Here is an 18,479-nt window from a genome sequence, read left to right on the forward strand (position 1 = left end):
AGTTTGCCTTCTGATCCATAGGATCGCGTCCACTTCTCATCCAACTTCTCGTCCCTTTCGCCTGGCTCTGTCCGGTTACCGGTGTCCGACGTCTCCCATCTTGCCGCTCCACTCTCGCCTCTCTCTCCCCTCAGGATGGCATTCTCGCAGTCATCTCTCCTTGCGGCTTCCTCCTCACAGTCTAGTTTCTTGCTGTTTAAAACTCTGCTCACCAACCCACGTGCACCAATCACCTCCATCCTCCTCACCTGCGCTCCATTATCCTAATCATGCTCCAGGTGCATTACATTGGGAATGAATGACATCTAGTTTTCGGTTCACTTAGGCCTCAATTGTCATCCTGTGACACTTACACAAAGTGAATTTACCCATAATGCACCATCATGCATGTCCTTTCATGCAATGCAGTTCTTGGAGGTAAATGTCTCAAACAGAAAGCCATTCATCCTGAAGGAATATTTTTGGTTTGCATGAAAATATTACTCGTTGTTATATTCTGTGTTTATTGTAGGGGTTTTTAAAATTTAAAGTGGTACACAAAAAATGACCATGTTCCCACCATCATTATGATGGTCACGTATATGTTCTGGTATATATAGGCTCACACTTCCCTCTGTATCTTGGTTGAAGGTAAGTCGGAACTAATTGTTCAATCAATGAGTATGGTGTCATCATTAATCATCAATCCATGTGATCAATTGCAGGAAAGAGGTTGCAAGATTGAAAGAAAGTGAAATGTGTAATTGAAATCTCTGTAACAATGCAATGATTGTAAATGTCAGTCATGCTAAGCATGCATACTGTAACACTACTGTGACTGTGGTTGTGTGTAACTTACAAGCTCTGAGAACTAGCATGGATTGTAATATTACATTTATATTATTTCATGTACTTGGGAGTGTACTGTAAATACACTTCAAGCATACCTGTTATATATTTACAATACTTCATATGATATACTTTTTACAGACTTAAAATGTTCCAATGTAGTCCAAAGAAGCATGAAGTTAATATACTTTTATTGTACTTCTAGTAACAATAAAATGTTATAGAAGTGTACTCAAGCACACTCTTAATGCCATACGAATGCATGAAAAGCGTGTTTGGAGCATACTTTCAAAAGTATGCTTGTAGTGCACTTAAAGTTGTCCAAAAGCGGTGCCAATTTAGCATCCTCAGTGTGCTGCAAGTGTGCTGAAGTTTTAGTAGTGCTCCAGTGCACTGATATAGTGCAATGAAGCGCACTTTAAATCGCCGAAAATAGTACACTTTGTACTAAGTACGGTCAAAAAAAGTACACTTTAAGTATATGGGTTTTTCACCTGGGATGTAAAGTAAAAGTGTGATGTAATGATATATCATGTCTTTTCCCAAGGACAACCACCATCGTCAGACTTCTGACAGCAAAACCTGACACAGCAGAGGAGCTTGGGAATTTATACCAAACTTTTATTTACAACAGACTTTAAATGCCAAATGAAAAGTGTGGCCCATGGATCAAGAAGGGCTCTCCAACCAGCTGAACGGTCATCATTGTATTGTCGACGGTGAGGACCTATGAGAAACCATATTCCTTTAAATGTGCCTTCAGTGTGTCAATGCATGATATGTTTGCAAATATGATCATTAATAAATGTTGTTTACTTTTGGAAAATGTTGTCGTAGCCTACCTCTTTTGCACAAGACTGGAATTTAGAAATAATTTTAGTTAATTGTTATAGTAAGTAGTAGTACACCTACAGGGGTTGGACAAAATATCTGAGACACCTGTTAGGCGAGTACATTTAGGGTTTAGCCCCAAAAAAATTGATACAAAAGGTTTTTTTATGGATGCTATTACTATTGGACCTGCTAAATGACATACTAAAAATCTAGTAAAATCTGACTTTGGGAAATTAGTTTTTCCAACATAGCTGCCATAGGCTTATTTTATGGGTCAAGAGACACTCCAGGTGAATAGGCCAAAAAATTTAGCTTGCCGATATCACCATGAAACTTAATCCGGTGATTACTCACATATTTGTGAGAAAAAAATGTATTGCAAGTTTTCTGAAATGTTATGTTTTAATATGGTAATTGGACTATATCTAATTAAATATGCATTAAATTTCAAAATGCAAAAACTCAAAATCTGAAAAAGCCAAGCTCAAAATTACTCTTTTATTTTGTTTCTAGTAAGCCAGAAGATATCTTCAGAAGAGATTATGGACATCTCTTTTTGTTTTGTAGTAAATCTAAATCTTTGTGCAGACACACCAGCTAGCATTTTTTTTTTTTCAAAACATGATTATTAAACATCTCTCTCAGATAAATAATTGAGTTTTATGTTTCTCAAGTTCTTCCAGACATTCTTTGAGTCTGGTGGTATCATTTTTAGCATGTATCAAGGGCAAGGTCAGCTGTCCTCAAATCATAGCCTCTCCACAGAGGTGTCCTAAGGGCTGGTGCTGGGACTCCTTTTTGCCATGTACACCACTTCACTGGGCCATGTTATCTGTTCTCACAGCTTCTCATACTACTGTTACACAGATGAAGCACAGTTACTTTGTGCCAGATGCCTCCACGGTCACACACATTTCCGCTTGCCTCTCTGAACTATCCACAAGTATGAAGGAATGCAACCTTCAGTTTAGCCTCGCCCAAATGCACTGCTGGTGATCCCAGCCAAAGATTTAGGTTGCCATGATATCGAACTCAATATGGATTCTGCTACTGTTGCCTCAAATAAGGCCACAAGAAATCTAAGTGTCATTGTTGATGACCATCTATCATTCTTTGACCACATAGCCTCAGTTTCCCAGTCATGTCCTCTTTTTCATGCCCTAATTGAATACAAGGCCCTAATCCTTGCCTATGAAGCTACAACAGGCCCTACTCTGGCTTACCCGAAAGCTATGCTAAAGCCCTATGTCCTTTCACATGACATCTCCAGTACCAACCGTTTCACCTTGCCCTCTACTTACACATGTAGTGGCTCCTGTCTATTCAGTTCAGCTGCTGAAAGACCCAAAATACCTAGTGACACCATGATTCATCACTGATGATGTGCCCTGACAAACAACACATGGATATTACCATAGCAGTAGTGTCTTTATCCACCCAAACAGCACTCCAAACAAACAGATCCTGAAAACATGTTAGTTCATGCCAATGTAATTATCATGTAGTAACCTTTATTTTAAAAAACTTTGATCTTGAAAATGACACCTTTCCTGAAGTTAGATTTTCCTAGATTTTTAGTATGTTAGTAAGGACAGCTGGATGTTTTGGAATCAGTTGAAAAACCTTTTATTTCAATTTTTTTGGGGTTTGGTGCTTTTTGACCATAGATGTACTCGACTATGTCATTTTAGTGTGGGAAGTTTCATGGCTCAAGTGGACCAGTCTGTTGGCCAATCTTCATTAATTGCACATTGCACCAGTAAAGGGAAGTGTAAAGGTCCAATTAGCAGGGTAAGAGCACAGTTTTGTTATAAGTTTTGCAATGCACACAGCATTATGGGTGACGTATCAGAGCTTTCAGACAGCTTCCTCTTGCGTCCACAGTTAATCCTGTTGGGTGTGGTTCATCCTTCTTGGTGGTATGCAGACATTACCTTGGATACCGTGGCTCTTGATAAATCAACAAACTTGTTGTCTCGGTCAAAGATGCAACAGTTACACGCGCACCAAGAATTTGACATTTTTGAGCTCTGATAGGCTACGTGACGTCACCCATAATTAGGGTTGCCAACCGTCCCTTGAAATACGGAATCGTCCTGTATTTAGAGATGAAAGTACGGGTTCCGTATTGAACTGAAACGGGACACGGGACGTTAAAATGCAGGAAATTACATCTGAGAAATGTTCAATTTTCTGGGGGACGACACCCAGACCCCCGGCATGATGAAGTGTCCCGTATTTTTTTCATTGACAGTTGGCAACCCTACCCATAATGTTGTGTGCATTTCAAAATGTTGAGCAAAACTGTGCTCTTACCCTACTAATTGAACCTTCACACTTCACTTAACTGGTGCAATGTGCAATTAATGAAGATTGGCCAACAGCCTGGTCCACTTGAGCCATGACACTTCCCACACTAAAATGACACAGGTGTCTCAGATATTTTGTCCAACCCCTGTATTTGTTATTGCAAAATACCCTTCATCAAAGGTGAACTGTAGAACAGTGGTCACTTAATGATGAATAATGTAAAGAAGAAAAAAAAACTTGTCAGAGGTTATCATTGGGCAGGGTTTTAGGGGGCTAGCTATGATACATATGACCACAAGGTGGAGACATACAAGAAGAGAATCAACACAGCAAATATATTTTTAGTGTGCAGAAGAAGACCCAGAGGAAAAAAGTTGTTTACGTAGAATCTTGGTTAGCCAATCACGGCTTACGTTCTTCAGTAATCAAGGAGAAGTTTTCAAGATGGGGCTGGAAAGTACTATGGTCTGGTAAGGAGAGAACAAATATGCTTTATTTTCTTAGTTTAGTGAGCTGTGAAAGCGAATAAAGCGCTCGAGTTCAATATGAAACTTCCTCTGAAGCTTATAAATGCACATACTCGAAATTATTCCATATAGGCGACAGGGTAGATGTGATACATGGTGTTGTCAATGGACATTCTCCTGAGTCATTAGCAAGCTAGCAGGCTAGCCTGCTAAGTTTGTTATGCGACTGCTGTGTGTGCCAAAGCTGGAAGACATTACTCCATCATTCCACCACGGAATAGGGTGTTACGTTAGCCCCATGATCCATCTCTGTAACTGTCAGAAGAAATTATTATTTTAACCTGTAACGGACGCCTGAGCTGCTTTCGACTTATCAGCGATGGACCTAGCAACTAGCCACGGGACAATGAATTGCCCATTGTAGTCTTAGGCTTGGCCTCACAGTGCTTTACCACCAGTGTTTGACAAAGAATGACAGCTGTCACCAGATCTGCCCCAATTGCTCGAGGTGATGATCACTGGTATTATACAGAAGGGCCAGAGACGTGTGATGCTAACTAAGTCAAAGAATTTGAACCACACATCGACGTTAATTGAATATAATTGGTTAATCGTCACTGTTCTAATAAAACCGAACATATCTTGTGTAGTGTGGATAACAGTGAATACATGAGGAATGGAGACTTTCTGCCTACGAGACTACAAGCACAACAGGATGCGGTCAACATTGTGTGCCACTCCAAGACCCGCAGCAACCCAGAGAATAACGTGGGACTCATCACAATGGCCAAGTAGGTGAATCAGTACATGATCAAAAATCAATCAATCAAAATGTATTCATATAGCACAGTGTCACAAAGTTGACTCAAAGTGCTTTCAAATACACACACAGACACATTGACGTACTACAATGTTGACATTTGATAGCATTAATGATGCCCTATGTTGGGACTTGACATTTTAAGTTGAATTCATATTGGATTGTTTCTGCTCCCTAAATATGTCTCCAAGTCACTACTAAGCTACTATTATGAAGGTTCTGGTAGAGTTTGGACACATACATATAATAAGCTATTACTTGGTTGGTGAACTTCAGTGAAATCAGTTGTTTGTCAGTGGCATGTAAAAACGGACCGTCAGTCAGAGTGTACCATGTCAAAGGTGAGCAGACACACTGCAGGGTGCCTTTTGAACTCCCCTCTTTGTCTTGTATTTCTCTCCTCAGCAATTGTGAAGTGCTGACCACTCTCACCCCAGACACGGGCCGCATCCTCTCCAAGCTGCACGCCGTCCAGCCCAGAGGCAACATCTGCTTTAGCACTGGCATCAGAGTTGCCCATGTGAGTATATGAAAACTAAGCTGTATATCAATATGATCATCATCATTATTATTTTGTTCAATATGTTTTCTCTGTTTATTCTGAGTATTCTGTATTTTGAGCATTATTATGACTACACTGCAGTAGAATAGCTATTGCAAGGGACCACATATATGATCAGCAGTGTAGCTACAAACTCACTAAGATAGTCACTGGGCTGCCCCCTGGCATGGGTGAGGCATAAATGCAATTTCGTTGTGTGCAGTGTTCACTTGTGTGCTGTGGAGTACTGTGTCACAATGTCAATGGAAGTTGGAGTTTCCCAATGGGCTTTCACGGCATTCACTTTCACATACGTAGCTCTTAGATCACATATCACATAAAGTCACTAAAACGTGTGTGTGTGTGTGTGTGTGTGTGTGTGTGTGTGTGTGTGTGTGTGTGTGTGTGTGTGTGTGTGTGTGTGTGTGTGTGTGTGTGTGTGTGTGTGTGTGTGTGTGTGTGTGCGCGCGTGTGTGCGTGTGTGTGTGTCTCAGCTGGCCCTGAAACACAGACAGGGGAAGAACCACAAGATGAGGATCATCGCCTTCGTGGGCAGCCCCATCGAGGACTCTGAAAAAGATGTGAGGATGACATCCTTCCTTTCTTTTATTTGTTTAATCCCCCTCTCCTGGGGTGCGTTTCCCCACATATTTTTTGCAAAACAAAGTTTTCAACTTACTTGATTGCTTTGCAATTTCCCATTGGAAGCCTGCTAAGTTGTTAACTGGTTAGCAACAGTGCTTTCGAGAAACAAGGTCATGTATAGATGCTTCGGTAACATTTAACTTAACGGTACAGTTACCATACGTACTTACTGTGTACTTTCTGGGTAACAGAGAGAAGTTACATGGAGTCTAATGGGTAAAAAGGGGGTAATTACAAAGTAAATACCATTGATTGGGTAACAACAGGGTAACGGAGAGAAGTTAGATGATTAGAAAGTTACACAGCAGTTTCATAGTAATTCTTTAGATGTATGTATTACTTGGTATTTACTTTGTAATTACCCTGTTGTAACGCAGAAAGTACACTGTAATTACTGTACCATTAAGTAAAGCGTTACCCTTTCTTCTTGTGTATGTTGCACGTTATGTCATGCTATGACATGGTGACAGATGTTTTTTGTTTTTTTTTGTCATCCTACTTAGCTTATCAAACTGGCGAAGCGTCTGAAGAAGGAGAAGGTGAATGTGGATGTGGTGAATTTTGGTGAGGAGGTAAGAGACTATAGTGGTGGATCTGTACTGACCTCAGAGCTTGCACCAGAGTCCACACTCTAGTGTTGATCATTTGTACTGTATGTGAATAGAACAGGAAACTCAGTTTCAGTAGGTGTTGGAAATGGACAAAAAAACGGTTTCTTACTAGAGAAGTCCTTGTTTGATGACGTTTAACAAAAACATTAATAATAATCCTTTGCATGTGTATTTCATGAGGACAGAGCTGGATCTGCTTTATAGTCTGACATGAGCTTAAAGCTTTGTGTCCACCAAGAGCAACCTACACTACCTGAGCGACAAAAGTCATTATTTTTCTATGGAGGGTCGGTGACTAAAGCCAGAGAGAGTAGAGAGAGAGAGGTTCCATTGGCCCATTGTTTCCGGCTTCTATTATTGGGGGGGAAATCCCCCTTTAGGCAGACCTAGGCAGACCTGAGGACTGTTCTATTTAATGCTAGGAGCATTATGACACGCCCCTTTAGGCAGACCGGAACCTGGTCACGTTAGGTGCCCATAGAAACCTATTATGTTGGCATATCTCTGTACTTAAAGAATCTCTGCTAAAGCTATCAAAGCGAATTTGCCAGGAGCGAAGCGATTAGAGCTAATTTCAGCTATTAAAGTCAAACTAATACTATGGTAATGAGCTCTGACTCAGTTTGGCTTACGCACGCATCCGTGCATGTGCATACATGCTGTGTGTGTTGTCTGTACGAGTTCGCATATATTTTGTATTTCCGACTAAGCAAACTGTAAAGCACTTTGCAAATGTTTTGTCTGCTAAAAAGCGCTATACAAAATGTTTTTACTTCACTTACTTACTTCCTCTCCCCCTCAGGAGGTGAACACGGAGAAGCTGACAGCGTTTGTCAACACCCTGAATGGCAAGGAGGGCACGGGCTCGCACCTGGTGACGGTGCCCCCGGGCCCTAGCCTGGCCGACGCCCTGCTCTCCTCCCCCATCCTGGCCGGCGAGGGGGGCACCATGATGGGCCTGGGCGCCAGCGACTTCGAGTTCGGCGTCGACCCTAGCGCAGACCCCGAGCTAGCCCTGGTGAGTGTGCTGTGCGCAAGGAGAAATTTTAATCTACTGCTGTCTGTAAAGTTGTAGGAACCATGCCAACTGCACCAGAATCTAGTTAGCAAGATGGACGCTTCGCTACGCGGACACTTGAAACGTAGACACACCTAGAATCTTCGTTTGGAATACCGACGTTGTGATTATTTCATTTTCCATAGATCATGTGCGTGATTCCTACAAAGGTATCCCTTGGATCCCGTCGGCATTCCAATCAAAGATTCTGTGTGCGGCTGAGTTACATGCATCCACTTGACGCGTGACTGGTTCCATGGAATTAATGTCACCCCATCAGCCAATCCGCTTCCGTTGTGAAGGCAGATAATGTAATGTAATGTAATGTATTGCTCTGTTCTCCTCAGGCCCTGCGTGTGTCCATGGAGGAGCAGAGGCAGCGGCAGGAGGAGGAGGCTCGCAGGGTGACGGCGGTGTCCGCAGCAGAGGCCGGCATGCCCAGCTCCACCCCCGCCGCAGACGGTAAGGCACAAACAGGCTCCATCCCCCACCCCCACCGTAGACCTTAAAGCCAGAGAGAGTAGAGAGAGAGAGGTTCCATTGGCCCATTGTTTCCTGGTTCTATTATGGCCCCCCTTAGGCAGACCTAGGCAGACCTAAGGACTGTTCTATTCATTGTAGGAGTATTTTGACACGCCCCTTTAGGCAGACCGGAACCTGGTCGTGTTAGGTGCCCATAGAAACCTATTATGTTGGCATATCTCTATATACTATAGATACTACATACTATATACTATACGCTACCTGAGCGACGGATATCATTATTTCTCTATGGAGGGAAGGTGAATAAAGCTACCAGAGCGAATTCGCCAGGAGCAAAGCGAACTGAGCGATCAGAGCGAATTTTAAACAATTAAAGTCAAGCTAATATTATGGTAATGAGATATGACGCGGTTCGGCGAAAACCAATTGGAACGTTCATGTCTCCCAATGTCCCAGGCTGTCAATCCAGAGCGGTTATGTGATGAGCGAAATCAAACATGTCAATAGAGCGAATAAAGTGAATTCATGGCGAAACTTCTTTAACAACCCCAGCTACCTGGGTTGCGTAGGTCGCGCCTGGTATACACGCGGCATTAGATACACACACAAGGCTCCATCCTGTTATCCAATCTCGCCTTCTCGCCGCCTTGTGCTTGTGGCATTGTGACTTAAAGGGACACTGTGCGGGAAATGGTCAAAAAGGGTACTGCAACTATGCTGCTCATTGAAACTAGGCTCCCTGTTGTCAAATTTGATCTTTACATGAAAGTTTACTGAGTAATAAACAAATATTTTCTAGTATGGTCCAAGTACAGTCATTTTTGCAGCTAAAAATGGCTATTTTTGGAAATTCAAAATGGCGGACCATGGAGAAGATCCCCCTTTTCATGTATGAAAAGTGCAATTTTCCCAGTCATAATGAATACTTACAATTTGATGGTGGTGGTAAGTATTCATGAAAAAGGTAACATTAGTGAATGGGCAGCATGAAGTCTGGAAATAAACAACTAAAAATCTCACACAGTGTTCCTTTAAAAATGTACAAATCTGTTAGCTCGCACCCGAAGACCATGTCAAAAACACTTCAGTGTTTTTTGGAGTTGAGCACACACTTTGAAAACGGGCCATACACTATGCATTGTCACTACACATCTTCGGCAGTGAACAAAATGTTCTGCCGCTAGGGGCGTCTAGATTTCCCGGCTAGTTTTGGAAAGGCATGGCAATCCTGATGTTTGTTTTTCCGTTGTGTTTTAGAGTCGGAGGATGCGTTGCTGAAGATGTCGCAGCCTGAGTCAGGTGTGGCTGCAATGCCAGACTTCAACAGCATGACTGAGGAGGAGCAGATTGCCTACGCCATGCAGATGAGTCTAGCCGGGGGAGGTCAGTATCACTACATTACATTATATTACACTACACTTAGCAGATTGCCTATCTACGCCATGCAGATGAGTCTAGCCGGGGGAAGTCAGTATCACTACATTACATTACATTACACTACACTTAGTAGATTGCCTACGCCATGCAGATGAGTCTAGCCGGGGGAGGTCAGTATCACTACATTACATTACATTACACTACACTTAGCAGATTGCCTACGCCATGCAGATGTACCTAGCCGGGGTGGCGGTCAGTATAACTACATTATATTACACTATTTTACATTACACCTAGCAGATCACCTACTACACCATGCTTATGTTCCTAGCAAGGGGGAGGTCAGTAACACTACACTACATTGCATTGCATTACATTACACTTTAGCAGAGTGTCCATGCCAGGGATGTCGAACTCAAATTCTCAGGGGGCCAAGATTAAAATCTGGGATGAAGTCGTGGGCCAAACTCAATGTTAATTTAATAATAATAATTATTATTATTATTGTAAATATGCAAATACAATTATTAATGTTAATTTTAAAAGATCGGCTAATATTGTGCATGCACAAACTTAAAAACTCAGAGGCAAATTTCACAAACACTTTTTTTTTGTTTAAATGTGCCTGTACATATTCTGTTGCCCGGGAGATGTTGCATTGGCCTCTACCCACTGGCATTACTATGACACATCAAACTTCATGTCCAAGTCATGCTACTATATATTAAGGGCCAATGGAAAAATATGTTTGAAATGAGCTTGTGGGCCAAACAAAATGACTCACCTTGCCAGATCTGGCCCCCAGTTCTGAGTTTGACATCCCTGGCCTACGCCATGCAGATGTCCCTAGCCGGCAGAGGTCAATATCACTCATCACTCATTCAGACAGGGGGACTCATTTACATTTACACCTCGACCCAGTACATTATACAGTCCCACCAGGAAATCGCGGGCATTTTCTCAAAAAATCGCGGTTGGAATTGCCAGATGGTGCACGAGGATTTCCAGAAAATCGCGATAAAAGTTGCGGAGCTTCTTACTGTGTTGTTGCGATTTTGTTGCGGCATTAAGTGAAAGGTGCGATTTCCCCACGCTTGACAGTAAAGGACACTGCCAAATTCCAGTCCTCTGGTATTTTTATATTATTTCCATTTTTATATTATAATTTTGGTCCTTAAGCAAAGCAGGGAAGCGGCCAGGGCGAGTTTTTAGCCAGAATGTCGTCGTGAAAAGTTCCATCTCTTTCATGCTGCCATTACGACACCCTTCATTAGGCCTACAATGCTGTTTATGGCCGTTTGACTCTGTTTTAAATGTCATTGCCGTTTCAAATTGTAAGCATACAAACTTTGTATCATGTCGATATCCATTCCTGACTTAAAACAGTGGATACATAATTAACTATTATCACTTATAAGTATGCGGGCGGAATTAGGCATGTTCATCCTGCCTGTGTCGGCGTTTAATTTTCAAGCTTGTCAAAAGCAACACAAATAAAAGCAGAGGGAGGGGTCGCTTTCGAAAGAAGGCATAGGCCTAGGGTTTTTTTTGTTCTCCCGCGCCGTCAGCCGGCTTTCAATTAACGACTGATGATCATCATTCAATGTAACGAGGATGGACTTCACAGATTTCCTGTTGTGAAGGGTGCTTGCTGAATAATGCTCAGAAATTATATTAATTTTGGTGCTCTTGTGAATATAAAAGACGACGAGATTGTTATCTATAAAACACCACGTTGCCTGCAGAACGGAAGTCTCAGCTGTCAATCAATACAGTCAATCGCGCAAGGAAGAGAGAAGGAGAGGGAGACACAGAAAGTAGTTTTCCAACTTAGTCCCACAGCTTTCCAACGTGTCTGCTCTGGTTTTATTCATGTTCAGTGTTCCTTGCCCGTTTGACCGCGCCAGGTTAAACGAAAGTGATTTGACGACACGGTCACCAAGTGCTCGTATCCAGCCATAGCCCAATTTGCGCGAAAGAGATTACTATATTGGCCAGGCACGCACGCAGCATTCACAATGAAGGATGGAAATTACTCCTTTGTTGTGGACAAGACATTTGCGCATCTCAATTCGGAGGGAAAATGTTGCCTTCTGTACGCGCACAAGTCAAACACCAAAGTGGTCCAGCAGGTGGACCGCTTTAGAAAAAAAAAACACATCTTGTTGTAGGAGCCCTATACTTGGCGTAATGTAGATGACTGTCATGAAGTGTTAATTATATTTATGTAGGCCTAGCACATTTTAAAAATGTAGGCCTATTGGTTATGCCAGACTAGGCATACATTTCCCCTCCTATGACCATGCGAGCAGACGCGCAATGAGAACATGCTACATTCGCATTTATTAGTTTTTTCCCCCTCACCTACAACTTTGTAGGCCTACATGCATAGTAAAGTGCTGGGACTGATTGCTAGGTCACTTTTTTATTGTATTTTTATTATTGTATTATCCTTTTTGAAAGGAAGTTTGTCGACGTCAGTGAAGTCAGCGCAACATGGATTGGTTCAAAGTGTTCAAAGTTGCGGGAAATCGCGGTGATTGATTAAAGTTGCGCTCTCGCGCAGAATTCGTGGGAATTCATAAAGTTGCGAAAAACGCAGCGATCGCAACATCGCGATTTCCTGGAGGGACTGATTATATTATATTACATTAGGCCACACCAATTTAATTTGTTGGTTCTCGGATTCGCCTCTTGTATTTTGTATCAAAATGGAAAAAAAAAAAAAATCAGTTTCAATACCCCAAAAAATGAAATCGATTGAGAACCAATAAAACCACTCCTTTCAACATGCCGATTACGACTAGCGAATCAGGAAATGTGTTACATTCAAACATTTACAGACAAACATGCAATGGCAAGTTGAAGCCCCTGTGGGTTAGCAGTAGCAGCGGTGAAACACAGTATTGCTCTTAGTGGAATTAGTGGAGTGTGAGGCTGATATACAGGTGGTATAACCACACGACTAATTTTTTTTCTTTTTTTTTTTTCGCCCTCTCGCTTCAACTTTTTCCTGAAAAAATCCGAGAACCAACAAATTAAATTGGTGTGGCCTTATATTACATTACACTTAGTTGAGGCAGTTATCCATTGCGACTAGTGCGTAAAGTGCCTTGCTCAAGGCCACCTCAGGCATGGAGTGAGGCGAGGTGAGGTGAGGTGAGGTAGGGAGTGGAAGGGTGAGATTTGAACTTGCAACCCTAAGCCACTAAGCTCTCTCTCTCTCTCTCTCTCATCGAAATGCAAATTAGATTCAGATTAGATTGATTGGGTTGATTGGTGGTGGAAAGGAAAGCATCGATATCTCACTCACAAACCCTTTTTGTAAGCATGGACAGCTAAATTGCTCTGACATTCAAATCTCCATTCCTTTGAAGACGTTGCCCATCATAATTTCTCAACTCATCTTTATCTCTCTCCCTCCCCTGTGAATGCTTGTTCCCCCAGTGGAGTTTGGAGAGTCGGCGATGGACACAAGTGCTCCAATGGACACCACGGAGGCCACTAAGGTACGACAGCCAAACCCATCTGACAGGTTCATGTGCAGCCTCCTTTTCTAGTTACGTAGCACCTTCTCTACCCAGAATATGCAACCCAAATAGTGAACGTTGTGTCTTTCTTTACCTTGACTGATTTGTTTGAAGGGTACGTGAAGACAACAGAGCCTTGCGTTTGCTCTTCATCTCATTAATCTGTATTGCGGGCTAATATACACTCGTCACCAGCCACTTAATTAGGCACACACGCAGAACTGCTCAATTGGTGTGAATTTCGAAACAGCCCATCACATGGCATCTTAATGCATTTGTTAGGCATGTAGACATGGCCACAACCATCTGCTGCAGTTCAAACCCAGTATCAGAATGGGTAAGAATGGTGATACAAGTGAATTGGAACATGGCATGGCTGTTGGTGCCAGAAGGGCTGCTCTTAGCTGGGTCTCTTAGCGTCCAAAAAGGGCCTAATCGTTACGCACTGGATAGAAGCACCAAAATCGGTGTAGACCTTCCTTAGGGTGTTCTCCATCATTTCAGAAGGGGTGCCCCAAATTTCAATGTCATTAAGGTCATTTTTATGGGGTAAATCCAAGATGGCTGCCCAAAACCAGCCAATAGTAGTAAAATGCTGTACTGCCTGGACATAATGGTGTTATGGGCCAATCCACCTATTTGTGTGTGATGTATACAAACTGAACTTTGACAATATGTGCAAAACTTACCACAAAAACAATGTTATATATGTCTTATTTAGATTCAAAAACAGGAAAATCATAAAAACCATGGTCAGAATGAGATCACTCTACAATTGAGAGCTCATTTCTGGGCATTTAGCTATTGAACCAACATTCATTAAGAGTTTTAAAAATTTGCAGTGGGTCATATCTATAACATCCAAAAAGAAAATTGTGGTTAGAAATTTTAGGGGAGAAGAGATAAAGCCTTGAACTGGGCCACACATAACTGTCCCAATGTTAGCATGCTAGCATTAGCAGGTTCAGACACTCAGTCTGCTCTTCAGATAAAGATGGCAAACAATAATTTTAATCCCACTTACACATACACACACACACACACACAAACTACTACTACTTCCTTAGGACCCCCTCAATGATTTAACCCTAGGAGTCCAACTGAAATATATTCATATCAATCAAGTCAATAATACATGTACATATCAAGTGTCAGTGACAGCTGTCAAATGACAAATGTATGCTGATTAATGTTCAGATATGTATATCGCAGTCCTAAGTGTACAATGGAGTGATAAGGGCATTTATGCTTAGGAAATTATGAATAATCAATATGCAATACACCATACATACAGTATATTGACAGATACTTTGTTTTAAAAGAGCAAAATGGTAACATGTCTGTTTTTCCATGTACTTTTGGCTTTAATCTAGATGACATGTTGGCTACCTAACCACTTAATGTATTGTTTGCTCGTTATTTTTTATTTGTGGGTGTGGTCCTTTGTTTAAAACATGTCTGCCTGCCTTCCCTCTCTCACATAGGCTACTAAAATAGTCTTTCAAAAACTTAAAACAACAGCATGTGGAAATCCTATTGTCTTTGGAGGGCTAACGTCTATAAGACTATACTGTACTCTACTGTATTGCACTGTACTGTACTCTACTATACTGTACTGTCCTGTAATGTGATATACCGTACTGTACTCTACTCCGTGCAGTATGCTACTGTACTGTACTGTACTGTACTGTACTAGACTGTACTGTACTGTACTAGACTGCACCGTACTGTATGCTACTGTACTGTACTTAACTAGACTCCACCATACTTTATGTTACTGTACTGTACTTTACTTTACTGTACTGCACCGTACTGTATGCTACTGTACTGTACTGCACCGTACTGTATGCTACTGTACTGTACTGCACCGTACTGTATGCTACTGTACTGTACTGTACTATACTCTACTGTACTTTATTATACTGCACCATTCTGTATGCTACTGTACTGCACTCCACTGCACTGCACTGTACTGTACAGTACAACTATAGAACTGAAACATGTAGAGCGGTGGTGCTCAAACTGTGGTACGCGTACCACTGGTGGTACTTGAGACATCTCTGGTGGTACTTGGAATGCCATTATGAACCTCTCCTGTACTGACTGGCAAAAGTGAATATAGAAGGTCTTTACTGCGATATTCTAATGTTGGTTGTCAAGGTGGTACTCGGAGAGCTCAATATTTTCTCAGGGGATACTTCACACAAAAGGTTAGAGAACCACTGATGTAGAGCATTCTGAGGAAAAAATCTTGAAGGTTAAAAAAAGTCTTGTGGCATTTTGTTTGGGGGTGCTGGGTATGATCGACTATTCTTCCGCCTAGACTATTTATGTGCCTTGCATATCAAGAAAATGAGTCCAGGTAATGATTTACTTTCATAGTATATACCATATGAGAAGTGTTGTTCTATATAGATATTTCTCCTATGGGTAAGGGTGGCAAAAGACCTAGAGTACATGTTGTCCATCAGCTGTCAGTTTTGATAGCAGTTTAAGTACTCAATGATTACTGAGCTAACTAATACAACTTTTGACACAAGTACTAGTTGAGGACTTGTCTGCAAATAAACAGTTTTTAATCTCTTCTTACTCAACATACACTAAGAAATCATTCCCATTTAATTTGAACTGAAGCCATACTGTGGCCTACATGTAGGCCTATATTGAGTAATCTGTAATGCCATTCTAAAGATGACTGAAATGCTCTCACAATATGCACTTGTAAAAATATAGAATTAGGTGATCTTATGGGGTTCTTCATACATATGGAAAGGTCCTGTCCTTTACCCTCTCTCATACAAATAAAATATGTATATCTGTTAGAGGATGGAGATTAGAGGATGGAGAACCTGCTACCTAGGGCATCTTGCACTGACACTATCCCATTCAAATCGAGCATTAGCAGCAGTCTATTCTCACCATAGTTTTAGTGTTGGCAATGCTCATTTTAATTCAGACCAAGAATTTTCTCAAATCGTTCACAATGTTACATGCTGTCAAGCACGTAAGCACAGACTCACCCATACTTTCACACTATGTACATTTTGTAGTTTTATCAATCTGGTCTAGCAGGCTACCCTTGCTTCATCTCTTCTGAGGACTATATTAACATTGTCAGCTAAGTATAATGTCATGTAATAACAATGTAATGCGTTACCAACATGACATATTGTATATGACATGGTAGACATTTTTTTTTCAAGGGGCACCCCTTCTAGGATGTCTTCAAATCAGTCAAGGAACACGTGTACCGAATTATATGCTTCTATCCAGCGCGTAACGATTTCTCGGCTTAGAGCCCCTACTATCTGAGTATTTCTGAAACTATTGTCTATTATTTATTGTGTTTTTGTATGGCCGTGTTCCCCAACCTTTTTTATCTTGCGTACCCCCTAAGCCTTTTTTCATTCCATGAGTACCTCCTCACTCATGCTCTATATCCCAATGTGACTAGTATGCTCCATACAGTTTTTTCATTTTTCCACATACCCCCGGCAGTGTGCTCGCGTACCCCTAGTGGTACACATACCCCTGGTTGAGAGTCTATTGTGTGATTTTGTAACTGTATCAGATGTGCTGTAAAAGGCACAGAACGATTTCCCGAAAGGACAATAAATTCTCTCTTATCTCTTTCTATCTATCTATCTGTTCTATCTATCAGGAGGAGGAGGACTATGACGTGATGCAGGACCCCGAGTTCCTCCAGAGCGTGCTGGAGAGCCTGCCCGGTGTGGATCCCAACAACGAGGCCATCCGCAATGCCATGGGCTCCCTGTCCTCGCAGACCGGCCCCAAACCGCCAGAGGGCAAGAAGGACGAGAAGAAGAAATGAGACACTCACTCACTCTCACACTTTCACTCACGTGCGTGCACACACACACACACACACACACACACACACACACACACACACACACACACACACACACACACAGGGCTGACGTAATGGAGGAATAAAGCAGTTGACTCACAGACTGAGATGCCAGACGGGACGGGACGGAATGGAATGGGAGGAGACGAGGCGAGATGGGTGAAAAGAAGTGTGTGTATGCAGACTACACCACCACTCCCCTCAACTGAATGCAGCAATGGACAGATCAGTATCAATAAATAGACTTACAGACGGATGGACAAGAAACTACATTTAAAAAGGACTTATGGGGGGTGTGACTGTGTGGTAACATAGCATAATAAATGCATAATAAAAAAAAGTTTTAATATAAAAAAAAATAAAAATTTTCATTCTTCCTTTTTTCTCTCTTGCTACAAAACTGATGCATTTGATATGCCTGAAATGTAGTGTAGGCCCAAACTGTTCGCTTTTTTTTTCTTTCCTTTTACAAATAAAGTGGTGATGGACAGAAGTTTGCATTGTCTTCTGCGTGTGTGGTCAGGTGCTTTTAACATTTACAGGGGAAGATATTTCTGTTTTTTTCTCAGGATGTTTCCATTTTTGTACCGGGTTATCTAAAGTAATTATCAAACGGCCTGGCCATACCCTAATTCAGAGTGGCTGGAAACAGTGACTCCAGATTAGCCAAGTAACTTTAGAACTCATTAAGACCATCAATTTCAGGACAAACCAGCTACACCGGCCCAATGTGTCTGTCTGATTTAACATGAGGGTTAGTGAGCCGTGTGCTGATAAATGTACAGACCTGATGGTAGAAGAAAATCGTGACAAATGTTCTTTGAATAAGAATTAATAACTTAAATTCATTCTTTCAAATAAACTCTTACACCGGAATCCTGCAGGGTTTTAAAAAGTGGTAATGGGTAGTCTTCAAGAATCTCAATATTAACTTTTTCTTCAGGAAAATCATAAGAGGAAAGTTAAACAACTTGAATTCTGTTTGTGAATATGGAATCTTAACTTTTGACTTACGACAAAAGTTAAGAGAAAAGTACCAGTTAAGAACTATTTTGTTGAAAGCTTTGTGAATCCGGCCCCAATACTCAAACATGTACCTCTAGCT

At 41.6% G+C, this 18,479-nt stretch overlaps 1 protein-coding gene across 2 annotated transcripts; it reads left to right on the plus strand.

Annotated features, from left to right (window-relative positions):
• Positions 1–4,331: 4,331 nt before the first annotated feature.
• LOC134436562 (26S proteasome non-ATPase regulatory subunit 4-like) lies at positions 4,332–17,871 on the plus strand. Of its 2 annotated transcripts, none has more exons than XM_063185835.1 (10): positions 4,332–4,442; positions 5,090–5,230; positions 5,665–5,779; positions 6,295–6,381; positions 6,949–7,017; positions 7,859–8,074; positions 8,461–8,575; positions 9,854–9,979; positions 13,421–13,482; positions 17,165–17,871. In XM_063185835.1, exons 1-10 carry the CDS (start codon positions 4,417–4,419, stop codon positions 17,333–17,335), a joined length of 1,128 nt encoding a protein of 375 aa, XP_063041905.1. In that variant the 5' UTR covers positions 4,332–4,416; the 3' UTR covers positions 17,336–17,871. The 2 variants fall into 2 exon arrangements, with proteins under 2 accessions (XP_063041905.1, XP_063041906.1); XM_063185836.1 differs by having other exon boundaries at positions 17,168–17,871.
• Positions 17,872–18,479: the final 608 nt, after the last annotated feature.

Source organism: Engraulis encrasicolus, chromosome 20 (genome assembly GCF_034702125.1).
Source record: "Engraulis encrasicolus isolate BLACKSEA-1 chromosome 20, IST_EnEncr_1.0, whole genome shotgun sequence".
Classification (NCBI taxonomy): Eukaryota; Metazoa; Chordata; class Actinopteri; order Clupeiformes; family Engraulidae; genus Engraulis; species Engraulis encrasicolus.